At 41.4% G+C, this 20,407-nt stretch overlaps 1 protein-coding gene across 11 annotated transcripts in view; it reads right to left on the minus strand.

The window, feature by feature from the left end:
* Window positions 1-20,407, minus strand: part of UNC5D (unc-5 netrin receptor D) — a 607,474-nt gene that overhangs the window by 199,417 nt on the left and 387,650 nt on the right. For all 11 annotated transcript variants that reach the window (XM_021076135.1, XM_021076133.1, XM_021076134.1 and 8 more), the window contains exon 4: window positions 12,475-12,578. In XM_021076135.1, coding sequence (XP_020931794.1) covers window positions 12,475-12,578 — 104 coding nt within the window. The remainder of the gene's footprint in view (window positions 1-12,474; window positions 12,579-20,407) is intronic.

A 20,407-nucleotide genomic window follows, 5' to 3' on the forward strand; every position in this document is an offset into this window, starting at 1 on the left:
ACAAATCCGACTAGGAACCATGAGGTTGTGGGTTCAATCCCCAGCCTCGCTCAGTGGGTTAGGGATCCGGCGCTGCCATAAGCTGCAGTGTAGGTTGCAGATGCAGCTCAGGTCCTGCGTTGCTGTGGCTCTGGCACAGGTCTGTGGTTACGGCACAGGCCTGTGGTTACAGCTCTGATTAGACCCCTAGCCTGGGAACCTCCATATGCCATGGGTGTGGGTGTGGCCCTAGAAAAGACAAAAAGACAAAAAAAAAAAAAAAAGAATATGAAAAAGAATGCACATATATATGTATAACCAAATCACTTTGCTGTACAGCAGAAATTAACACTGTAAACCAACTAGATTTCAATGAAATACATTTTTTAAACCCTGGAGGAAAAGCCACAGGCTTGCATATGTGTGTTCACACATACACGCCCACATTGCCACTAGCCTGCCTTCATCATCTTAGCTGCATGTGCATGAAACAAGATGGTGGCAAGTTAAAGACAGACGTGCTGTCCTACTCAGCTGGTGCTCAGCATGCAAGGCCCAACACATAATAAAGTTTCATCAGGTTGAGTTATAAGAGAATAGGTTCGGAAGCGAGGCTGTCTCGATTCCATTACTGGCTTAATCATTAAGTAACTGTGACCTTGAGCAAGCTGTTTAATCATTTGGTGCCTCAATTTCCTTATTTATAAAACTGGCATCTCATTCTCACCTACCTCAAAATTGTTGGGAGGATTCTGTGAGCCATGCCTGGCGCTGAGCGCATAAGAAATGGATGTTGGCTCTAGAATAGTTTCTCCATCAAGTTCTATTCGGAATCAATGATTCTATAAAACACAGATATTACTATATTTGCCTATGCACAAATGGTAGCTTTATGGATCAAATGAGTCAATACATGTGAAAATCTTGTTAATTTGAAAGTGATCATTATCATTTGAGTTTATTATGTATACCACACATTGGTTGTGTGAATATTCATCCACTAAGGCACAGATGCTTTGCAGACTATTCTCAGAAGCCTGAGTGTGATCTGTGAAGGTGTAGGTGGGAGGAGTTGGGGGAAAAGGATATTGAAAAATATAATTTGCATTCCTTATCCTGAAGGGAATTAGCTTGAGGAAATAGGATATATGGCCACAGGAAGTTAAATACAAGAGGTAGATAAAAAGACAACAACAAAAAAATGCTCATGGCATCATGCTAAGAAAATGTTTAGAGAGAAAATACTGTCTTTGAGCAGTCCATACCAATTAAATTAGGCATTTCTAGAAAAATCAGTACTAGCCGAGATGGCCAAGGAAGATGTCAAAGACTGGCTTGATTAAAATGGATGGGGCAAAAAGATATATTAGGAGTTTGGGATTAACATATACACACTATGGTCTATAAAAGATAATCAACAAGGACCTACCATATAGCACAGGGAATTCTACTTAATAGTCAGTACTGGGAGTTCCCATCATGGCGCAGTGGTCAACGAATCTGACTAGGAACCATGAGGTTGCGGGTTCGGTCCCTGCCCTTGCTCAGTGGGTTGACGATCCGGCGTTGCCGTGAGCTGTGGTGTAGGTTGCAGACGCGGCTTGGATCCCACGTTGCTGTGGCTCTGGCCTAGGCCGCTGGCTACAGCTCTGATTAGACCCCTAGCCTGGGAACCTCCATATGCCGCGGAAGCGGCCCAAAGAAATAGCAAAAAGACAAAAAAAAAAAAAAAAAAAAAAAAAAGTACTAACCTATATGGAAAAAAACATCTGAAAAAGAATGGATACATGTATGACTGCTTCACTTTGCTGTACACCTGAAACTAACACAACATTGTAAATCAACTCTACTCCAATATAAGTAAAAACCAAAACAAAACCGAAATAAAAAACAACCTCTCGGACTCTGTAAACTACAGATAGATAGATGCGGGATGTCAAGGACACTCCAGACAAAGAGAAATGGGAGGTACACAGAGTTAGGACTCTAAATAATATAGGCAGAGCAGAGCTTGGAAAGAAACAAGGCAGAGCATGTAGAGCTGACTAGCAGGATGTGGAAAAAAAAAAAAAGAGGCAAGACCAGTAACTACATCACCACTGTCCTCTCATCCTGGGTCTATACCCATGGCTTCAGAAAACATAATTCTATCTTCCATGTTTTACCTCCCTCCAGGAGCACAGAATAAGAAGAAAGAAGAAAATAAATACAAATCATGAGCTTTAGACGGCTTCTATCATTTTCTTCCTCAGTAAGGAAATAGCATCCCAGATAAGGATGTTGTAAAAGTCAGCCCATTAATAAGATTTACTTAAGGACCAGTATTAACGATGAGGGTATTTGGGCTGGAGACATTCACTTTTTAAATAACTTCTATTAACCTCATTTTCCCATCTCTCTTACGAGAGCAAATTTCTTTTTGCAAGAATGTTTTTAGAGAAGTAATTTACTGGCCCTTAATTACTAGCATTTAACCAATTCGACATTCCTTTTTCTTAAGAGCCCATTAGGTTTCTATTACAATATTATACATCCCAATCAAATGTCACTTTTCTGCAAAGGTCCTCATTGTCAGTCTCCTCAAAGCAAAGTTTATCTGGACTATTAGACCTTCTCTTTGCTTTGGCGGCAACCAGTGAGATTAATTATTAATTCCTGAGGTTCACTTCTTCAGAACTTGGGCACCTCAACATTCCTCCAGTCAATTACTAAGTCTTATTTTTTAAATAAAAACCTCATTTCATAGTCGGTTTGATTGAGGTTAAACGCAATAGTCCAGTGATTCTTGTATGAAACAGTTCAGTGTCATAAGAGTCTCTCCTGGGCTTAATGGTGATGAACACATTTGAAACAAATGGATCGTTCATTAAGAACACCCTCACTGGGGAGAAGGGGAAAGGACTTGAAAACTGGCACCAGCCTGGCAGAATTATGAAAACAAGTCAGAAATAGAACGCAGTTCCCACTGTTTACACATCAGGAATGATTAGAGATATGAAAGGGGCTTTAGGAGCATTCAAGTTCCCTTCATTATTTTGCAAATAAAGAAAAAGAGATCAAAGGCCCACAAATAGCCTTTAGCTTACTCACAGTGACTTGCTTTGTTCCAATGGCCCCTATCAAGTATTGGTCAGAGGCATCCTTGCAGTACTAGGACAGGGCACATGCATTGTAAAACTCGGGATTTTTTTTTTTTTTTTTTGGCTGTGCCAGCAGTACACAAAGTTCCTGGGCCAGGGATCAAATCTGCACCACAGCAGTGACTCAAGCCGCTGCCATGACAACATTGGAATCTTAACCCACTGTGTGCTCAGGATTCTTGACAAAACTTTCATTAAAAAAGATACACACACCCCTATGTTCATTGTAGCACTAATCACAACAGCCAAGACATGGAAACAACCTAAATGTCCATCAACATATGAGTGTATCAAGAAGATGTAGTACATATACACAATGGAATACTACTCAGCCATAAAAAAGAACAAAATAATGCCATTTGCAGCAACATAGATGCAACGAAGTGAAGTAAGTTGGAAAGGGAAAGAAATACCACATAACATTGCTTATATCTGGACCTGATATATGGCACAAGGAACCTATCTACAGAACAGAAACAGACTCACAGACGTAGAGAACAGACTTGTGGTTGCCAAGGGGGAGGGGGAAGAGGGGTGGGATGGACTGAAATTTGGGGTTAGTAGATGCAAACTATTACATTTAGAATGGCAATAGGGCCCTGCTGTATACCACAAGGAACTGTAACCAATCACTTATGATAGAATATGATGGAAGATAACATGAGAAAAGAGTGTGTATGTATGTGTATATATATGTATAATTGGGTCACTTTGCCGTACAGAATTGACAGAACATTGTAAATCAACTATCATAAGAAGAAAATATTTTAATTGTTTCACTATTAGAAAATAGGGAAAATGTTCACCAAGTTGGCCAAGATTAAGCAAGCTGTTTAAAAAGCCTTTGATTTACACATGGACAACTGAAAACGACATTTCCCCCTAAACTTCCCTGCCCCACTTCCACCCACAATCATTCAGCTATTAACATTTCTGTGACTCTGGCACACTTTATAACACCAAAAAATGCATTCTTTCTTCCACTCCTGGAACCTCCCCTTTTTATATAAACATTCCAAATTAGTGATTGGTCAATGGCAAAGCCCCCTTGGCGGCCAGCAGAAAGAAAGGAACCTTCTCCAAGCTCGTGTTGCCTCAACTAAGGTCCTCGACCTTCTTGACCTTTCTAATTCCAGTACCTTCTTGACTCCTTAGTGAGATAAAAACAAGACGATTGCCAGGCTTGCAGTGACTCAAGGCTAGAATCTGTTAGTTGCTTGGCTTTGGGCCTTAATTCTCAGACATTGAATTATTTTGAGGAAGCTGTTTACCTTGATGTGAGCAGAATTAGCCTTAGACACTAAGCCTTTATGGCAAGTTTTATTGTCCAAGGCAAATATAACCTGTTAAGATTTACAGGCTTTATTAACAGCAATAACCATTTTACAACCAACATCAGTAAATCAGGGTTTATTGAGAACTCTACAATTTTAATCTGTGGCAAACCATTAAAATGTCAGATTTTCATTGGACATAATTTCTAACTTTTATGAAAGATAGATTTCCCATTTAATTGAGTATAAAAAAGTGCAGTGTGGGATAATGAATTGTTTTGAAACGAGCAAATTGGTTTTAGCTAAACAACAGTGTCAAATGCTAAAGTTGCCATCTTCAGTTGGAACTGCCCCAAGGTTAAGGTTAAAAGCAACTCTAGTTACAAATCCATTCAAATACATCCAGTGACAGGATGAGCTCATGGCATTTAGAAAAGCTTGAATTATCTTCTGTTCACATTTCAGGTACTTTTGGAAAATGTGTATGACCCATTATTTCATCAAAACCCTTGTCTAAATGAGTCTGGTGAAAAATCTCCATTTTTTGAAAAGTGTTTTTGGTAATAATAATTCCATTCATTACACTCTTCCACGAGGTAGGTAAGGTGAAAAATATGGATAGTCACCAGCCTCTGGACATAACCATTTATTTCCTCCATATGCTAGATTACAAGAGAGGAAATCGGGACACTTAATGGTGCCTTTGTCCTTTGATGAACTTGAAAGGCAGGAACAGAGGGCCCAGGCTGGGGAGATGGAGCTCATGACTGGCCCATGTGAAGAGGGATGGTCTTACAGCATCCTTCTTTTTCATGGGCCTGAAGATGTGTGAGATACTGCAAGAGTTTTCAGCTTTAATCTGGATCCCAACCATAATGGAGTCCCATACCTTCCTCTGAAAATCAAAGGTTCATGACGCTTTAGAAAAGAAATGGAGGAGGAAGAACAGGAACCACAGCAATCTCTACTACGTATTTAGTGTAAGAAACAGTGGTAGATGTTTTGCGTATTTTTGGCTTTTCTTCTTCTTTGCCTCTAGCAATCCTACAAGAAGAGGATTGTTCCTATTTTCGGATAAGGACTCTGAGGTTCAGGGTGGCTAGTACTGCTAGAGTTCATAGACTTAGGAAATGCTAGTCAGGGTAGAGCCCCCTCCTTTTGACTCCGAAGTTCATATTTTGCCCCACTGTGCTGCCACACCCATGGCATATGGAAGTTCCCAGGCTAGGGGTCAAATCAGAACTGCAGCTGCCAGACTACACCACAGCCACAGCAATGCCCAATCTGAGCTACATCTGCAACCTACACTGCAGCTTGCAGCAACGCCAGATCCTTAACCCACAGAGTGAGAGCAGGGATCGAACCTGCATCTTCATGGATACTAGTTGGGTTCTTAACCAACTGAGCCACAATGGGAACTCCCTCCTCAGTGCTCTTTTCTACTATTTCCAGACCCCACTGCAGTAACCCAGGAGACCTCTGGATAAAGATATCAATATGCATTTATGAGGGAGTTCCCTGCTGGTGCAGCAGGTTAAGGATCCAGCATTGTCACTGCTGTGGCTTGGGCTGCAGCTATGACACAAGTTCAATCCCTGGCCTAGGAACTTCTGCAAGCCACTGGTGCAGCCAAAAAAAAAAAAAAAAAAAAAAAAAAAAAGCACTTGTCAAAATTATATCCAGAGCTCTTCATGACAACAAGATCTATTGAGACCACCACCAAATGTAGGAGAACTGCCAGGAGGGAAGAGCCTACCCTTGTCCTCTCACCCCCTTTTTTTTTTTCCTTTTTTGGCTACTCCAAGGCATATGGAGTTCTAAGGCCAGAAATCAGATGCAAGTCACAGTTGTGACCCATGCCACAGCTGTGGCAGCACTGGGTCCCTAATCCACTGTGCCAGGCAAAGGATGGAACCTGCATCCCAGAGTGGCCACCAATCCTGTTGTGCCACAGCAAGAACTCCTCACTTCCCCTTTTATCTGCCCCCTTTGCTTCTCATCCAAGGCACTTTCCTGTGATTATAAACATTAAACAGACTCCTAGTTCCTAAGACAGCATCCAACCCAGGCTCCGGGTGGTTAAGATCACAGAAGTTGCCCTGCACCTGGCCTCTTATTACCCTCAACTCCCCAAACTCTGTGTTCTGTTCTGAGCTCCACCACCAGATTACCTATTTCAAATGGAGAAACATAGAATATACAGCAGATTTAGGCTTAGAATATTAGCTAGAAGTGATTTTAAATTAAAAAAAAAAAAAACCTTCTATTTCAAAGAGTAGAATATCAGGCAGCAGAGCAAGCTGATACGCTATCACTGACCTAGGGGCTCCGGAGCTTCAAAAAGGCTTTGGGAAAACTAAGCAAACCCACAGTCTCTTGACAAAGAAACCCAAACTATTAAATGCAAAAGGAAAAATCTGAGCTTTAAGGTTCAAAGGGCTTCCTGGTGATCTGAGAGCTTGGACAAATCTTCCTGTGAGATGGACATGAAAATTCCCATAGTTTTCTAGCACCTCATAGCAGTCTTTTGCCAATTGAGTGGAATAATATAGAAAATCCTACTTAACATGGCACCTGGCACATGGAGACACTCCAAAAATGGTAGCTCTTTCTAGTCTTACATAAACTTCCTTCTCTGGTCACATCGATGGGGTCAGTTCAGTTATCAAGTAAGTTCTATTTTGCCAAGAGAAGACAATGTTAATGTGTCTCATGACAACAAGATGTGCTCCCGAGGTGCCTTTCAAGGTGCCAAGTAAGACAAAACCAGCTGGTGCATCAGTGACCCCACCAGCCACAACTCCTTCCACTGATGACCTCTTGGGCCTCAAGTGGTACGGTGGAGGGTGGAACAGTGCCTGCTCAGGGAAGAGAATATTTCACAGGGAGGAATACACAGCTGATCAATTTCCAAACACAGTTCCCAGTCACTGACATTCTTTTCTTTTTTAATAAACAGGCTTAATTTTTTTTGGGGGGGGGTCTTTTTTTTAGGGCCACACCCATGGCATATGAAGTTCCCAGGCTAGTGGTTGAATTGGAGCTGCAGCTGTCAGCCTACATCACGGCCACAGCAATTCCAGATCTGAGCCACATCTGCAACCTACACCACAGCTCATGGCAATGCTGGATCCTTAACCACTGAGCAGGGCCAGGGATCGAACCTGCATCCTCATAGATACTGGTCAGGTTTGTTACCGCTGAGCCACGATGGGAACTCTCATCACAGTAATTCTTGAGAGCCATTAGCTGTGGGTTCTGAAGGCAGGAAGTAGAAAAAGACTGCGATCACAACAGGCCCTGGCCAACATCTCCATCCTGTGAGACCCCTGACCATGGAAGGTATGAACATCTGCACTTTTCTTCCCTACCTGTGTTCATCTCTCTCCCAGTTTCTCCTCTCATCCTGCCTTCCCTTCCACAAAATCACAGATGTTGGTGGTAATAATCACTCCGTAAGCTCTTGCTGAAACTAAAGGAACTGCAAGTACTGGCACATAGATATCAGTAGTATCTATCTCATAAATAAGTGAAATTCCAAAGTAACTCAAGTGTGTGGAACTAGGATGCTTTCTCACTTTAAGATGATGCCCTAAAAGCTTGTTAGGGCCCCACAATAGCCATTAGCCTACAGTATAGCCAAAACATTCTCCTTCTTCATCTATAATACAAAATGTAGATATCAAGCCCCCCCTCACCCACCCTCTGCCTCTCAGCTTCAAATTACTGTTTTAAACCATCCTAGAAGCTCCAGCTGCTCTGTGACATGGCCCCTCTATTTGCTTTCAGCCGGCCTGGCTCTGGAATGTATTCCTAATGACATCTACATGATGATTAAAAATAACCAAGGGAGAAGTTCCCATTTTGGCTCAGAGGGTTACAAAACCAACTAGTCTCCATGAGGATGTGGGTTCAATCCCTGGCCCCACTCAGTGGGTTAAGGATCCAGTGTTGCTCTGGTTTTGGTGTAGGCTAGCTTCGATTCTACCCTAGCCTGGGAATTTCCATATGCCACCGGTGCAGCCCTGAAAAAGAAAAACATTACATAAAAATAAGATAAAATAAAAATAAAACAGGGATCCACTGTCAAATGGGAAGTGAACTAAGTTCAAGGGTGCCCCTTCCTCCAAAGTTCATGCCCCTACGTAACCTGTGCACATGGCCTTATTTGGAAATCAGGTCAATGCAGAGGCCCTGTGACCCAGCATATTAACACAAGGGTTACTGGGTTGAGGTCAGCCCTAGTGTAATGACTCACCATCCTTATAAGTAGAGGGAAATTGGATGTGCAGAGATACAAAGAGAAGAAAACCATGTGAAGATGGAGGCAGAAATTGGGAGTGGTGTGTCTATAAGCCAAAGATACCAAGGACTGCCAGAAACTACCAGAAGCAAAAAGGCATTCTCTCTTCTCCCACAGGAAGCCTCCCTACTGACCATGGTCCTGAACAGTCTTGGGGTCCTTGTAATTCCTAAAGCCCTGCATCTTCTGGGAAGATGCTTCAGTGTGTGTGTGTTTATGCATGTGTGCAAACTCCTAGATGCATTTACACACCAAGGTATATTTTCCCCTTTGTCTATTACCTTTGCATATTTTTTTACCCTTTTCTCTTGTGTTCTTTACTTTTATTTACGTCTTCAAAGAGCACGTGGAGAGTATCTTACCCGTTTTCTAGTACCCAGACTGAGACAAAAAATGACAAAATCCTAGTGGATTTCACAGTTCTGTCTGAGGCTAGCCCTGGTACAAACTCAAATATTCAGGAATAAAGGAAGGAAATGACTTTCATTCATATTCCATAGATATTTATTGAATACCTGGCTGAGAGAAGCACTGTTCTGGGAATACAGTGATAAAAAAAATATACAAAATTTCCCTTGGGGAGCTTAAATTCCAGTAAACTAGAAAGAAAATAAGCAAAATAAATACAGTATGTTCGTGGTAAGTGCTAAAGAGTTAATATAAAGCAGAGAAAGGGGCTTGCAAGTATACGTTCAGGATAGGGAAGTGACATTTTCATCAGAGTGCCCTGAGCAGGCCTCACTGAGCAGGTGGTATGTGAGCATACCCTGAGGAAGGGAAGAAAGGATGAAGTAGCTGGAGAAGAGCGTTCCAGCTGAAAGGTCAGCATGTGCAAAGGCCCTGAGGCAGGTGCATGGCTGCTGCAACTGAGGAAGAGCAAGGAGGCTGGGCGATGTGGCTATAGCAAGGTCAGAGGCTGAACAGCAGAAGATAAGGTGAGAGGCAAGAACAGATTAGACTATCCTGGATCCTGTAAGGCACCAAAATAAAATAGACTTTTACTCTGAATGCCCTGAGCAACATTTAGAAGACTAAAGAAAACTATTTGTCTTTTGTTTTGTTTTTAGAGTCAAATTGGAGCTGCAGCTGCCAGCCTACACCACAGCCACAGCAATGTGGGATCTGAGACTTGTCTGCGACCTACACCATAGCTCACGGCAATGCTGGATCCCTGACCCACTGAGAGAGGCCAGGGATCTAACCCACATCCTCACGGATACTAGTTGCATTCATTTCTGCTGCGCCAAGACGGGAACTCCCAAGAAAATTCTCTCTTAAATGGGTATAAGACTTTTGGTAGGTCATCAATCTAAACATCAGTTTTCTTGCCTCTAAAATACAAAGGCTGTGCCAGGGAAATATCTAAGTTCTCTTCCAGCCATAAAAATGGACTTTTAGACATCAAGAGAACGTTCGGTTCCCAAAGGAGAGCTAATAAAACCATGACCCTCCTTCTCTCCTTTACTCCTCTCTGATGGTGCTGCAGGTGACAGAGGACCCAGCATAGGCTTGGAGGGAATCCTGGTCGTACATACACAGCCAGTGAGACATTTTCATGCATGAAACATTTGCTAATGGGGATGCTAAGAGATGAGGGGACAGCAGCAAACTGCTGGTACCCAAGTTAGACTTCAGGAGCACGTGGGGCGTCCGAAATAAGATTGACATGTTTACCTGGGCCCGGAACACGACTACGGCCAGAGGAGATTGAGTATCTGCTTCACATTAAATACAAATCTAAAAATAAGCATTTTCCTTTGTCATCATTTCACATCATGCATGGAATATTTGCTTTAATTTTCAAGTCCGTTTACTTCGTTTCGGGGAAGCATTTGAGCTTTGAATAATGTCCACCCAGCAGGCTTCCTTTCTAAATAGGCAAGTCTGTGCGTTTTTTTCGTTCCCCTCGTTACTTTCTCCTGCTTTGTGCTTCCAAATGCAAAATCCCACAGCAATTTTTTGCTAAAAGGTGAAGCAAAGTTCCTGTTGTTTTTTTGGTATTTCTGTTTCTCCATGAGTAAACCATAGCTCTAAGGACAGTTTGCCAGCATCCTAGAGAAGGGCCCCAACTGGTCTGTCTACTGATTGACCTGGGCCTCTATTTCTGTTTTTTTTTTTTTTGGGGGGGGGGCTGCACCCTTGGGCCAGGGATTGAATTCAAACCATAGCTATGGCAACACTGGATCATTTTAACCCACTGTGCTGGGCCATGGATAGAACCTGCACCGCCACAGCAACCTGAGCTGTTGCAGTCAGATTTCTTTTTTATTTTATTTTTTTCGGTCTTTTTGCCTTTTCTAGGGCTGTTCCTGTGGCATATGGAGATTCCCAGGCTAGGGGTCTAATCGGAGCTGTAGCCGCCAGCCTATGCCAGAGCCACAGCAATACGGGATCTGAGCCGCATCTGCGACCTACACCACAGCTCACAGCAATGCCGGATCCTTAACCCACTAGGCAAGGCCAGGGATCGAACCCGCAACTTCATGGTTCCTAGTCGGATTGGTTAACCACTGTGCCACAACGGGAACTCCTGCAATCAGATTCTTAACCCACTGCACTACAGTGGGAACTCCTCACTCAGGCCTCCATTTATCTTTTTTTTTTTTTTTTTTGTAAGGGCCACACTCAAAGCATGTGGAAGTTCCTGGGCTGGGGTCGAACCAGAGCAGTAGCTGCCAGCCTATACCACAGCCTCAGCAACACCAGATCTGAGCCACATTAGCAACCTACACGACAGCCATAGCAATGTGGGATTCGAGCCATGTCTACAACCTATGCCACAGCTCACTGCAACACTGGTTCCTTAACACTGAGCAGGGCCAGATACTGAACCTGCATTCTATGGATACTAATCAGGTTCGTTACTGCTGAGCCACAACAGGAACTCCCACGCCCTCATTTATAAATTTAGGAATCTACCAAGCACTCCCTGTACTTCTGAGGCCCCCTGTAATACTGCCTTAAGAATCACATTACAGTCTATCAGAACCTTTTTAAATAGTGACTGAGAAATTTAGGATGCTGTCCCCATTACCCTAGTGTTATCACTGACAATTATATTCTAACAGTATGATAGGAGTTTCTAGAAAACAAACAAGGAGCAAAAACCACAGTGAATATGTATAATGAATCCCTTTGTTGTACAGCAGAAATTATTACAACCTGTAAGTCAGCTATACTTCAATTAAAACTCAAAAAAAGGGGAAAAAAAAAAAAAAACCCACAGTGATTCTGGATTCCCAATGCCTCATTGAGAAGGAGGGGGAACTAATCAGAGACCTATCATTTCAGCATTTTCACATCCCTCATGCCAGCACAGGGCCTGAAACATAAAAAATGCTCGGGGAATATTTACTCTGTAAGCAAACAAAAGATGAGTGAATGCAAACACCCATGAAACTTGTCAATAGGGCCTGACCTCCTTCCCTTTGCACTCTTTCATGTGGCTTTCTTTGCCTATTCGATGATCCAGAAGCCAAGGCACACAGCAGAGCACCCACGGTGACACACAAGATGACAAACAGAGGAACCAAAGTATGCCTCCCGCACAACCAAAGCAAGCTCAAAAAGCAAGGGCACAGAACAAACTCCACCCAGGCTCCCTAGCAAGAGCTGCTATCAACAAGGAAACCCAGGAGAGAATATTTCCTCTTCCAACCTATTTCCATCCCAGGCTCACCACCATCTTTAGCAAGAAGGCCAGACCCAGGCTGGCTGATGTCACCTGTGGGCACATGGGACTCGGCCCCCCCTCTTCTGGGGACAGGCCTGGTCTTACCTCTGCAGCAGGAACCCCCTCCGGCGGGCGGCAGTGCAGCACGATCATGCCTTCCAGGGGAACCTCCCTTCCCTGCGGGTCTTGCTCAAAGTTTTTCCGTAAATCTGCAAAGAATGTGAGAGACATGACACTTTGCTCTGGGGCTAGTAGGATCCATATTTGCTCCAAAAATAATAAAACAGTGAGCTTAATGTCACAACCCAGATACACACACACACAAGTCACTGGGGTCAAGGGTTCCAGAATCCAAGAACCACTTTCCTCAATATTGATAAATATATGTGAGATAAATCTTCATAGAATTGTTCCTAATGTTCTATACTAATGTGCAGGATAAAAGATTTACTGGAGGAGCAGGGGGAAAAAAAAAAAAAAAAACTCATTATTTCATGTATCTTTTGCCAGCATTATCTATTTAGCATCTGATGAAGCACTTGGCCTAATAAAATTGCCATCCACAGCTATTATGCAGTTGAGATGCATGTGATTTTTTTTTATTATTATTAACTAAAGGATGCATTATTAATCTGTAACCTCTGCCATTCCCTTCACCCTCTAGGGAGCTCTAGAAGATGGTAACAGAGTGAGATCACCTATTAGTCTTTTATGTGTAACCAGGGAGAAGAGGCAACATTCAACCACAACAAAAATCTATAACCTATCCAACCAAACATATAATTGAAAATTACAACTCTCCACCCCCCCACCCTCGAATCAAACAGCAATGCTGGGTAGCTGTGGAGCTCCCTTCCTGCAAGCTCTAGGCTCTTTGCAAACAAGCTGCACGATTAACCTTTCACACGTGGAAGGGTGACACTTGGAGAGGTTAACTGGCTTGCCAGTGGTCACAGAGACCATCAGCACCAGTGGTGGGGAAATAGTCATACTTCCGGACAGCCGTCTCTGACTGCTAACCAGCAATGCTTTCTCAAGGAAAAGGACAGAGGGATAGTTCAGAAAAAGAGAGATTGAGCTTCATTTGCATGGCTTTCCACTTAAGCATATGTTTCATTAACAAGAGTGGGAGTTGGCCTTTGCTTCTGTGGAGGTGTCATAATAAGACTTTGACAATTTTACAGCACAAGCTTAATGCCCACTGTCACTTGAAAGCCTGGGATGGTCGAGCAAAGACAGTTTTACAAGTCTTCCTCAAGATTTCCCCCTCTCTCCCCGAGAGTATATTTTTCTTCAATTGAGTATCTCAAATTACAGGCTGTGGATTTATTGATTTAATTTTCTTTAGTGCTTACAATAACATGAAATATGTTCTCCGTAAAGAGCAGACCTTCAGAATCAGTTACATATTTATAAATTGTATAAATACATTAAACTTGCTTTTAGGCAAGTCAAAAACACTCAATGAATAACAAGCACAGCAATCCATGTATTCACTTTTCTACTGAGTTTTAATGTTTTCCCTCCCAGAGGCAACCAATGTCTCTTGTCAGGAGTGTTGTATATTTAGAGATCTTTGGGTGTCTATATGAAGCAAAGGATCTTAACAGGACTCAAGGCAGGGTCCATTTTCCCATTTCTTGCTGTCCCCCAAATTATAAAGCTAGTTTCCTTCTATGGGAGGTCTGGAAATTGTCACAGCCCTTAGAAATTCTTAGGAAGCTCACATGGCTGATGACAAAACTATGAGTGATGGAAACGTGAAGAACCCCCAGAATGAAAAATCTCATGTTTCCTGCACCATGTGATCACATTGTTTTCTCTGCTCTCCTACAAGGAAACTGAGTCAAAAATCCCCTTTCCATATGACTAATTTATTCATGAAGACTATAGTAAACCCCAGGGGATGCCGGAAGCCACGGATAGTACCAAACTTAATTTATACTGTTTTTTTTTCCCTTGTTCATACATCCCTATGACAAAGTTCAATTTATAAATTAGGCATAGTTGGAGATCAGCAATACTAATAATAAAATAGAACAATTACAACTATATACTGTAATAAAAGTTACATGAATGTGGTCTCTCTCTCAAAACACCTTGCTGTCCAAGTGTACTGCTTCTTCATCTTAACTAAGCACTTAACTGTGGCCCTAACTTTTGCAGTTTGAGGTAGGACAGTGAAATTAAAACCAATTTTTTGTTCCTTCCTCACAATTTCACAGGTAGAAGGATTCTTACTCTAGATCTTAGCCACCTCAGCATACCATTTTTTTCTTTGTTATGAAGTCAAGAACTTTCACCTTTTCACATGAAGACAGCACCTGACAGCACCTCTTTGGCAAATCCGAATTTCCAGCATCATTAGACTTGTGCTTTAGGGCCATTATGAATTAAAATTGGGGTTCCCAGAACACGAGCACTAGAAAGGGCAACAGATGACCTGATAACAGAAATGGTTATCAAGAGAATCACGGGCAGGATGTGCTGGACAAAGAGATAATTCATGTCTTGGGCAGGATGTAGCTGGACGACATAAGGCTACTCAGAGTGGCACATGATTTAAAACTCATGAACTGTTTATTTCTTGGGATTTTCCATTTTATATACTCAGATAAGCTTGATCATGGGTAACTGAAACCATGGAAAAGGGGGATGACTATACTGAAACTAGTCTAATGCAGAGGGCGAGAGACTCTTTACATGACACATCAGTTTGCTAATGGAAACAAAGGAGTGAGTTTGGGAGGGGCTTGTTTTTTGTGATTTTTTTTCTTTTTTTTTTTTCTGTTTTGCTTTCTTTGCTTTTCTAAAAGAAGTCTACATGATTAGTTTTGACAACACTGAATAATCTGCATTTGACCCAATGAAGCACAGAAAACGAAGAGTGGGAATTTCTATTTTATCTTCTATTTTCTTCTTTTGCTCACTGGAAATGGAAAAGGCAGCAAAAATGCCTCATTTGGGGGATACCTCTGTACTCCTCTACAGTAACTACATTGGCAGATGAAAAGGCAAATGGAGTGAAGTCATTTTCCTATCCCATCCCCACCTGCTCCATGAACTAGCCAAGCAAATATATATATAAAGAAGGATAACCCTGTGTCAACACTGGAATGTAGGAAAGGGCATTGTCTATAAATTAGGAGGTTTGAGAAATTCCTACTAGGTCTCATACAGGCAGGATTAAATTGGAGAAAGGCCCCATAACACCTCTCGAACTTCCTGACATTTGCAATCAGTGTTGAAGGGTTCCAACAAGAAGTATATAGACACTTCTAAATGTGGAGATACAAAGATTAAAGGCAGTGAGTAGGGGTCAGGCAACAACTTGGATGTCCTATGTATGGATCCAACATATAACAGGCAGCCTACTATGTACCAGACATCACCCTATGTGAGAAACCCAAGTATCGCTGAGTCCAAGCCTATACCTAATGCTGGTGGCAGGGACACTGGCATTTCTAACTCCTAAGGAGGGCAAACATACCAGACAAACTCTAGCTAGCTACTGAATATCCTAAAAGTTATAGAAATAAATTCTTTAACAGAGAAGTAAATGCCTTCAGCTCTACCTATGATTCTCATGATAAATCACCCCCCAATTAGTTTCTAAATTGGCAAACTATAAACTTTCATCACTTATGTTAGTTCCAAGGCTTAAAAGATTCACATAGGAACCTGTGCAACATCTAATAGTAGGAAAATCATTCTCAGCTCTATGCAAAGAATTATACTACAAATGAAGGGGACAAATCATAGAACTGAGACTAAATGGCTTCTTCTTAGAAAGAAGATTCATTTTTAGATAACTTCTAATTTAAGTTCTTTAAAATCAAAAGGAAATAGTAACTGAGAGTCTAGAGTAGGGATTTATAAATAGGATAACATCTGAGATCAAGAAAACTGCCATTATGCAGGGAAAAAAACACATAACATAACTGCTGAATTAGAAATACATATATACATATATATATGTGTGTGTGTGTATATGTACACATATATACATACATATACATATATATATATATAAAATCATGGAGACAGTAAACAGCACACTCAAGATTGCCGAAAACTCAACTAGTGAATCAGAAAACAGATTTGTTACTCAGGATCCAGGCACGAACACAGAAAGCACACAAGCTCATTAGCAGAAAATATTAATGTGAAAATTGAAGAACCAAAACAGCAAAAGGGGAATTGCTCAAGGCTGGTCCCACCCTAGGAATGGGGGAATAAAGGGAAGAGGCTGGGGTTACAGAACTTCGTTTTTTGTCTTTTTTTGCTTATTTTATTTTTATTAGAGCATAGGTGACTTACAGTGTTGAGTCAATTTCTGCTGTATAGCATAGTGACCTGACAATACATACATGTATATATACATACAGTATTTTTCTCATATTATCTTTCATCATGTTCTATCCCAAGAGACTGAATATAGTTCCCTGTGCTACACAGCAGGCCCTCATTGATTATCCATCATAAATCTAATAGTTTGTATCTACTAACCGCAAACTCCCAGGTCCATCTTACTACCTCCCCACTCCTGCCTCCCTCCCCCTTGGCAACCACTTTGAAGCCTAAAGAGCACTCAACTCTCCAAGGAGAGGGCACTGGGTGTGGTGCTGGCATCTCAGGAACTTGGAAGAGCGACCCAAGGAGTGAGGACCTAAACCTTTGAAGGATGGCCCACCAGACTGGTGCTTGCATCTCCTGGGGGAATAGAGGAAGAACATAATAAAGCTGTATTTGCAAGTACAGAAAGAGGTAACCTTCCTCTCTCCTTCACTGTGTAGTCCTCCTCGGGGCACCAGAATCTGGCAAGGGAGTCCTAGCCTTAGCAACTCAAATCAAAAAGCTGTGGTTTTGGAGATAGGAGGAAAGAGTTTGGTTTCCAGCAAAACCTAGTTTAAGAAACGTCCGCTAGGATGGCTGTAATAATTGCTTCCTCCCTATCTGTTTTCCTCACTAGATCATTAGTTCAACGAATGTGTGTGGTTTTTTGTTTTGTTTTGTTTTTTAGTGGTTACACTCACAGCATATAGAAGTTCCTAGGCCAAGGATTCAATCTGAGCCATAGCAGCAGCAACACTGGATTCTTTAACACACTGTGGGGGCTGAGGATCGAATCTACACCTCTGCAGCAACCTGACCTGCTGCAGTTGGATTCTTAAACCACTGCACCACATACGGAATTCTGAAAAATTATTTACCACTGAAAAAACTACACTTAGCTGTAATCTTTTTGCTGATGGAAGGTCTTACTTCGATGTTGACAGCTGCTGATTGATCAGGGTGGTGGTTGCTGAAGGGTGGGGAGGCTGTCACGATTTCTTAGAATAAAACAACAGTGACGTTTGCCATGACTATCTCTTCCTTTTAATGATTTCTCTGTAGTACGCAATACTGTCTGATAGCATTTTACCCATAGTAAAATTTCTTACAAAACTGAAGTCAATCCCCCTAAAGCCTGCTGATGTTTTATTTTATTTTATTTTAAATATATATGTATTATTTATTAGAACAGGTTTTGGTTCACAGCGAAATTGAGCAGAAGGGACATTATTTCTCATGTAACTCCTGCACACATATATGAATAGGTTCTCACATTATCAACATCCCCCACCAGAACAATACATTTATTAAAATTGATGAACCTACATTGACACATTATAATCACTCAAAGTCTATAGTTTCCATTAGTTGGTGTTGATCATCCTATAGGATTAGAAAATTATGAGTTTTTTTTTTTAATGCTACCTTATCCATTTTTCTGCTTCTGGTCCTGCTTATACCTAAACCTTTGAAGACACATTGTTCTATCCTCTTTTTTCATTGAAACTTAACCAAGAATGCGTGTTTTGTTTTTTATTATAATTATCCTAGAGGATATGAAGTGGCATCTCATGTTGTTTTAATTTGTGTTTCCTTAAAGGCTAATGATGTTGAGCATCTTTTTCACTTATTTATCTCTTATTTTTATCACTTATTTATCTCATTTGGAAAAATGTCTTCTCAAGTTCTTTGTTCATTTTGAAATTCTTTTTTTTGTTGTTGTTTTTTTTTTTTTATTTTATTTTCCCACTGTACAGCAGGGGGGTCAGGTTATCCTTACATGTATACATTGCAATTACAGTTTTTTCCCCCACCCTTTCTTCTGTTGCAACATGTGGAGGGGGAGGGAGTGGGAGGGATCGGGAGCTTGGGCTTATCAGACACAACCTAGAATAGATTTACAAGGAGATCCTGCTGAATAGCATTGATGTTTTATTAACTAAGTTTACGTTATACGCTAAATCTTTTGTGGGCATTTCAAGCTTATTCAGAGCATCTTCACCAGGAATTGATTTCATCTTAGGAAACCACTTTCTTCGCTCATCCATAAGAAGCAACTCCCCACCCATACATGTTTATCAAGAGATGACAGCAATGAGGTTGTATCTCAAGCTCCATTTCTAATTCTAGTTCTCTTGCTGTTTCCACCACATCTGCAGTTACTTCCTCCAATGGAACACTGAACCCCTCAAAGTCACCCATGAAGGATGGAATCAAAGTCTTACAAATTCCTGTTTATGTTAACATTTTGACTTTCCCCCATGAATCAAAAGTATTCTTAGCATTCCTGTTGTGGCTGAGCAGGTTAAGAACCCAACTATTATCCATGAGGATGTAGGTTTGGTCCCCGGCCTTGCTCAGGGGGTTAAGGATCCAGTGCTGCTACAAGTTGTGGCATAGGTCGCAGATGTGCCTCAGATCTGGCATTGCTGTGACTGTGGAGTGGGCCGCAGATGGAGCTCTGATTTGACCCCTGACCCAGGAACTTCCATATGCTCTAAGTGCAGCCATAAAAAGAAGAAAAATAAAGTATTCTTAAAGGAATCGAGAATGGTAAATTACGTCCAGAAGGCTTTCAGCTAACTTTGCCCAGATCCATCAGAGGAATCCCTATCTATGGCAGCAATAGCCTTAGCAGATATACTTCTTAAATAATACAGCTTGAAAGTTGAAATTACTCCTTGATCCATGGAGTACTGAATGGATGTTGTATTAGCAGTCATGACAAACAATATTAAACCAACATGACAAACAATATTACATCTCCATGAGAGCTCTTGGATTAGGTGAATTGTCAATAAGAAGTAATATTCTTAAAGCAGTCTTATTTTCTGAGCAGTAGATCTCAACAGTGGATTTAAAATAATCTGTGAACCATGCTATAGACAGAGGAGTTATCTCTAGGCTTTGATGTTCTATTATAGAGCACAGGCAGGGGAGATTTAGCATAATTTTTAAGGACCAGAGGATCTTCAGAATGGTAAATGAGCACTGGCTTCAACATAAAGTCATCATATGCATCAGCCCCTAACAAGAGAGTCAGCCTGCCCTTTGAAGCCAGGCACTGACTTTTCCTCTCCAGTTATGAAAGTCCTAGATGGCAGCATCTTCCAACAGATGGCTGTTAGGTCTACACTGAAAATCTACTGTTTAGTATCCACCTTAATTATCTTAGCTAGATCTTCTGGATAATTTGCTGCAGCTTCTACATCAGCACATGCTGCTTTACCTGGTACTTTTATGTTATAACAATGGCTTCTGTTCTGAAATCTCATGAATATTCAAGCTACTTCAAACACTTCTGCAGCTTCCTTGCCTCTCTCAGCCTTCACAAAATTAAAGAGTTGGGACCTTGCTCTGCATTAGGCACTCAAGGGACTATTGTGTCTAGTTTGATCTTTTTAAGTTTAAGTTCACCATCTGATTATATAAATTATACCTAAATATGACACAGAGACATGGAGTGAGAAAATGATGTTGGAAAAATGATGCTGATAGACCTGTTCAACACAGGGTTGCCACAAACCTTCAAATTGTAAAAAGTACCATATCTGCAATAAAGCAAAGCATAATAAAATGGGTATGCTTGTTTCTGTTCCATTCTTGGTCTGCTGCTTGCTAGCACCTTGTCTTGATAAATAGTATCTTTATCTCTCTTTGCCTCAGTGTCCTCATCTGTGAAATGAGGATAATAATTCCTAAT

This window comes from Sus scrofa, chromosome 15 (genome assembly GCF_000003025.6).
Source record: "Sus scrofa isolate TJ Tabasco breed Duroc chromosome 15, Sscrofa11.1, whole genome shotgun sequence".
In the NCBI taxonomy this organism is placed as follows: domain Eukaryota; kingdom Metazoa; phylum Chordata; class Mammalia; order Artiodactyla; family Suidae; genus Sus; species Sus scrofa.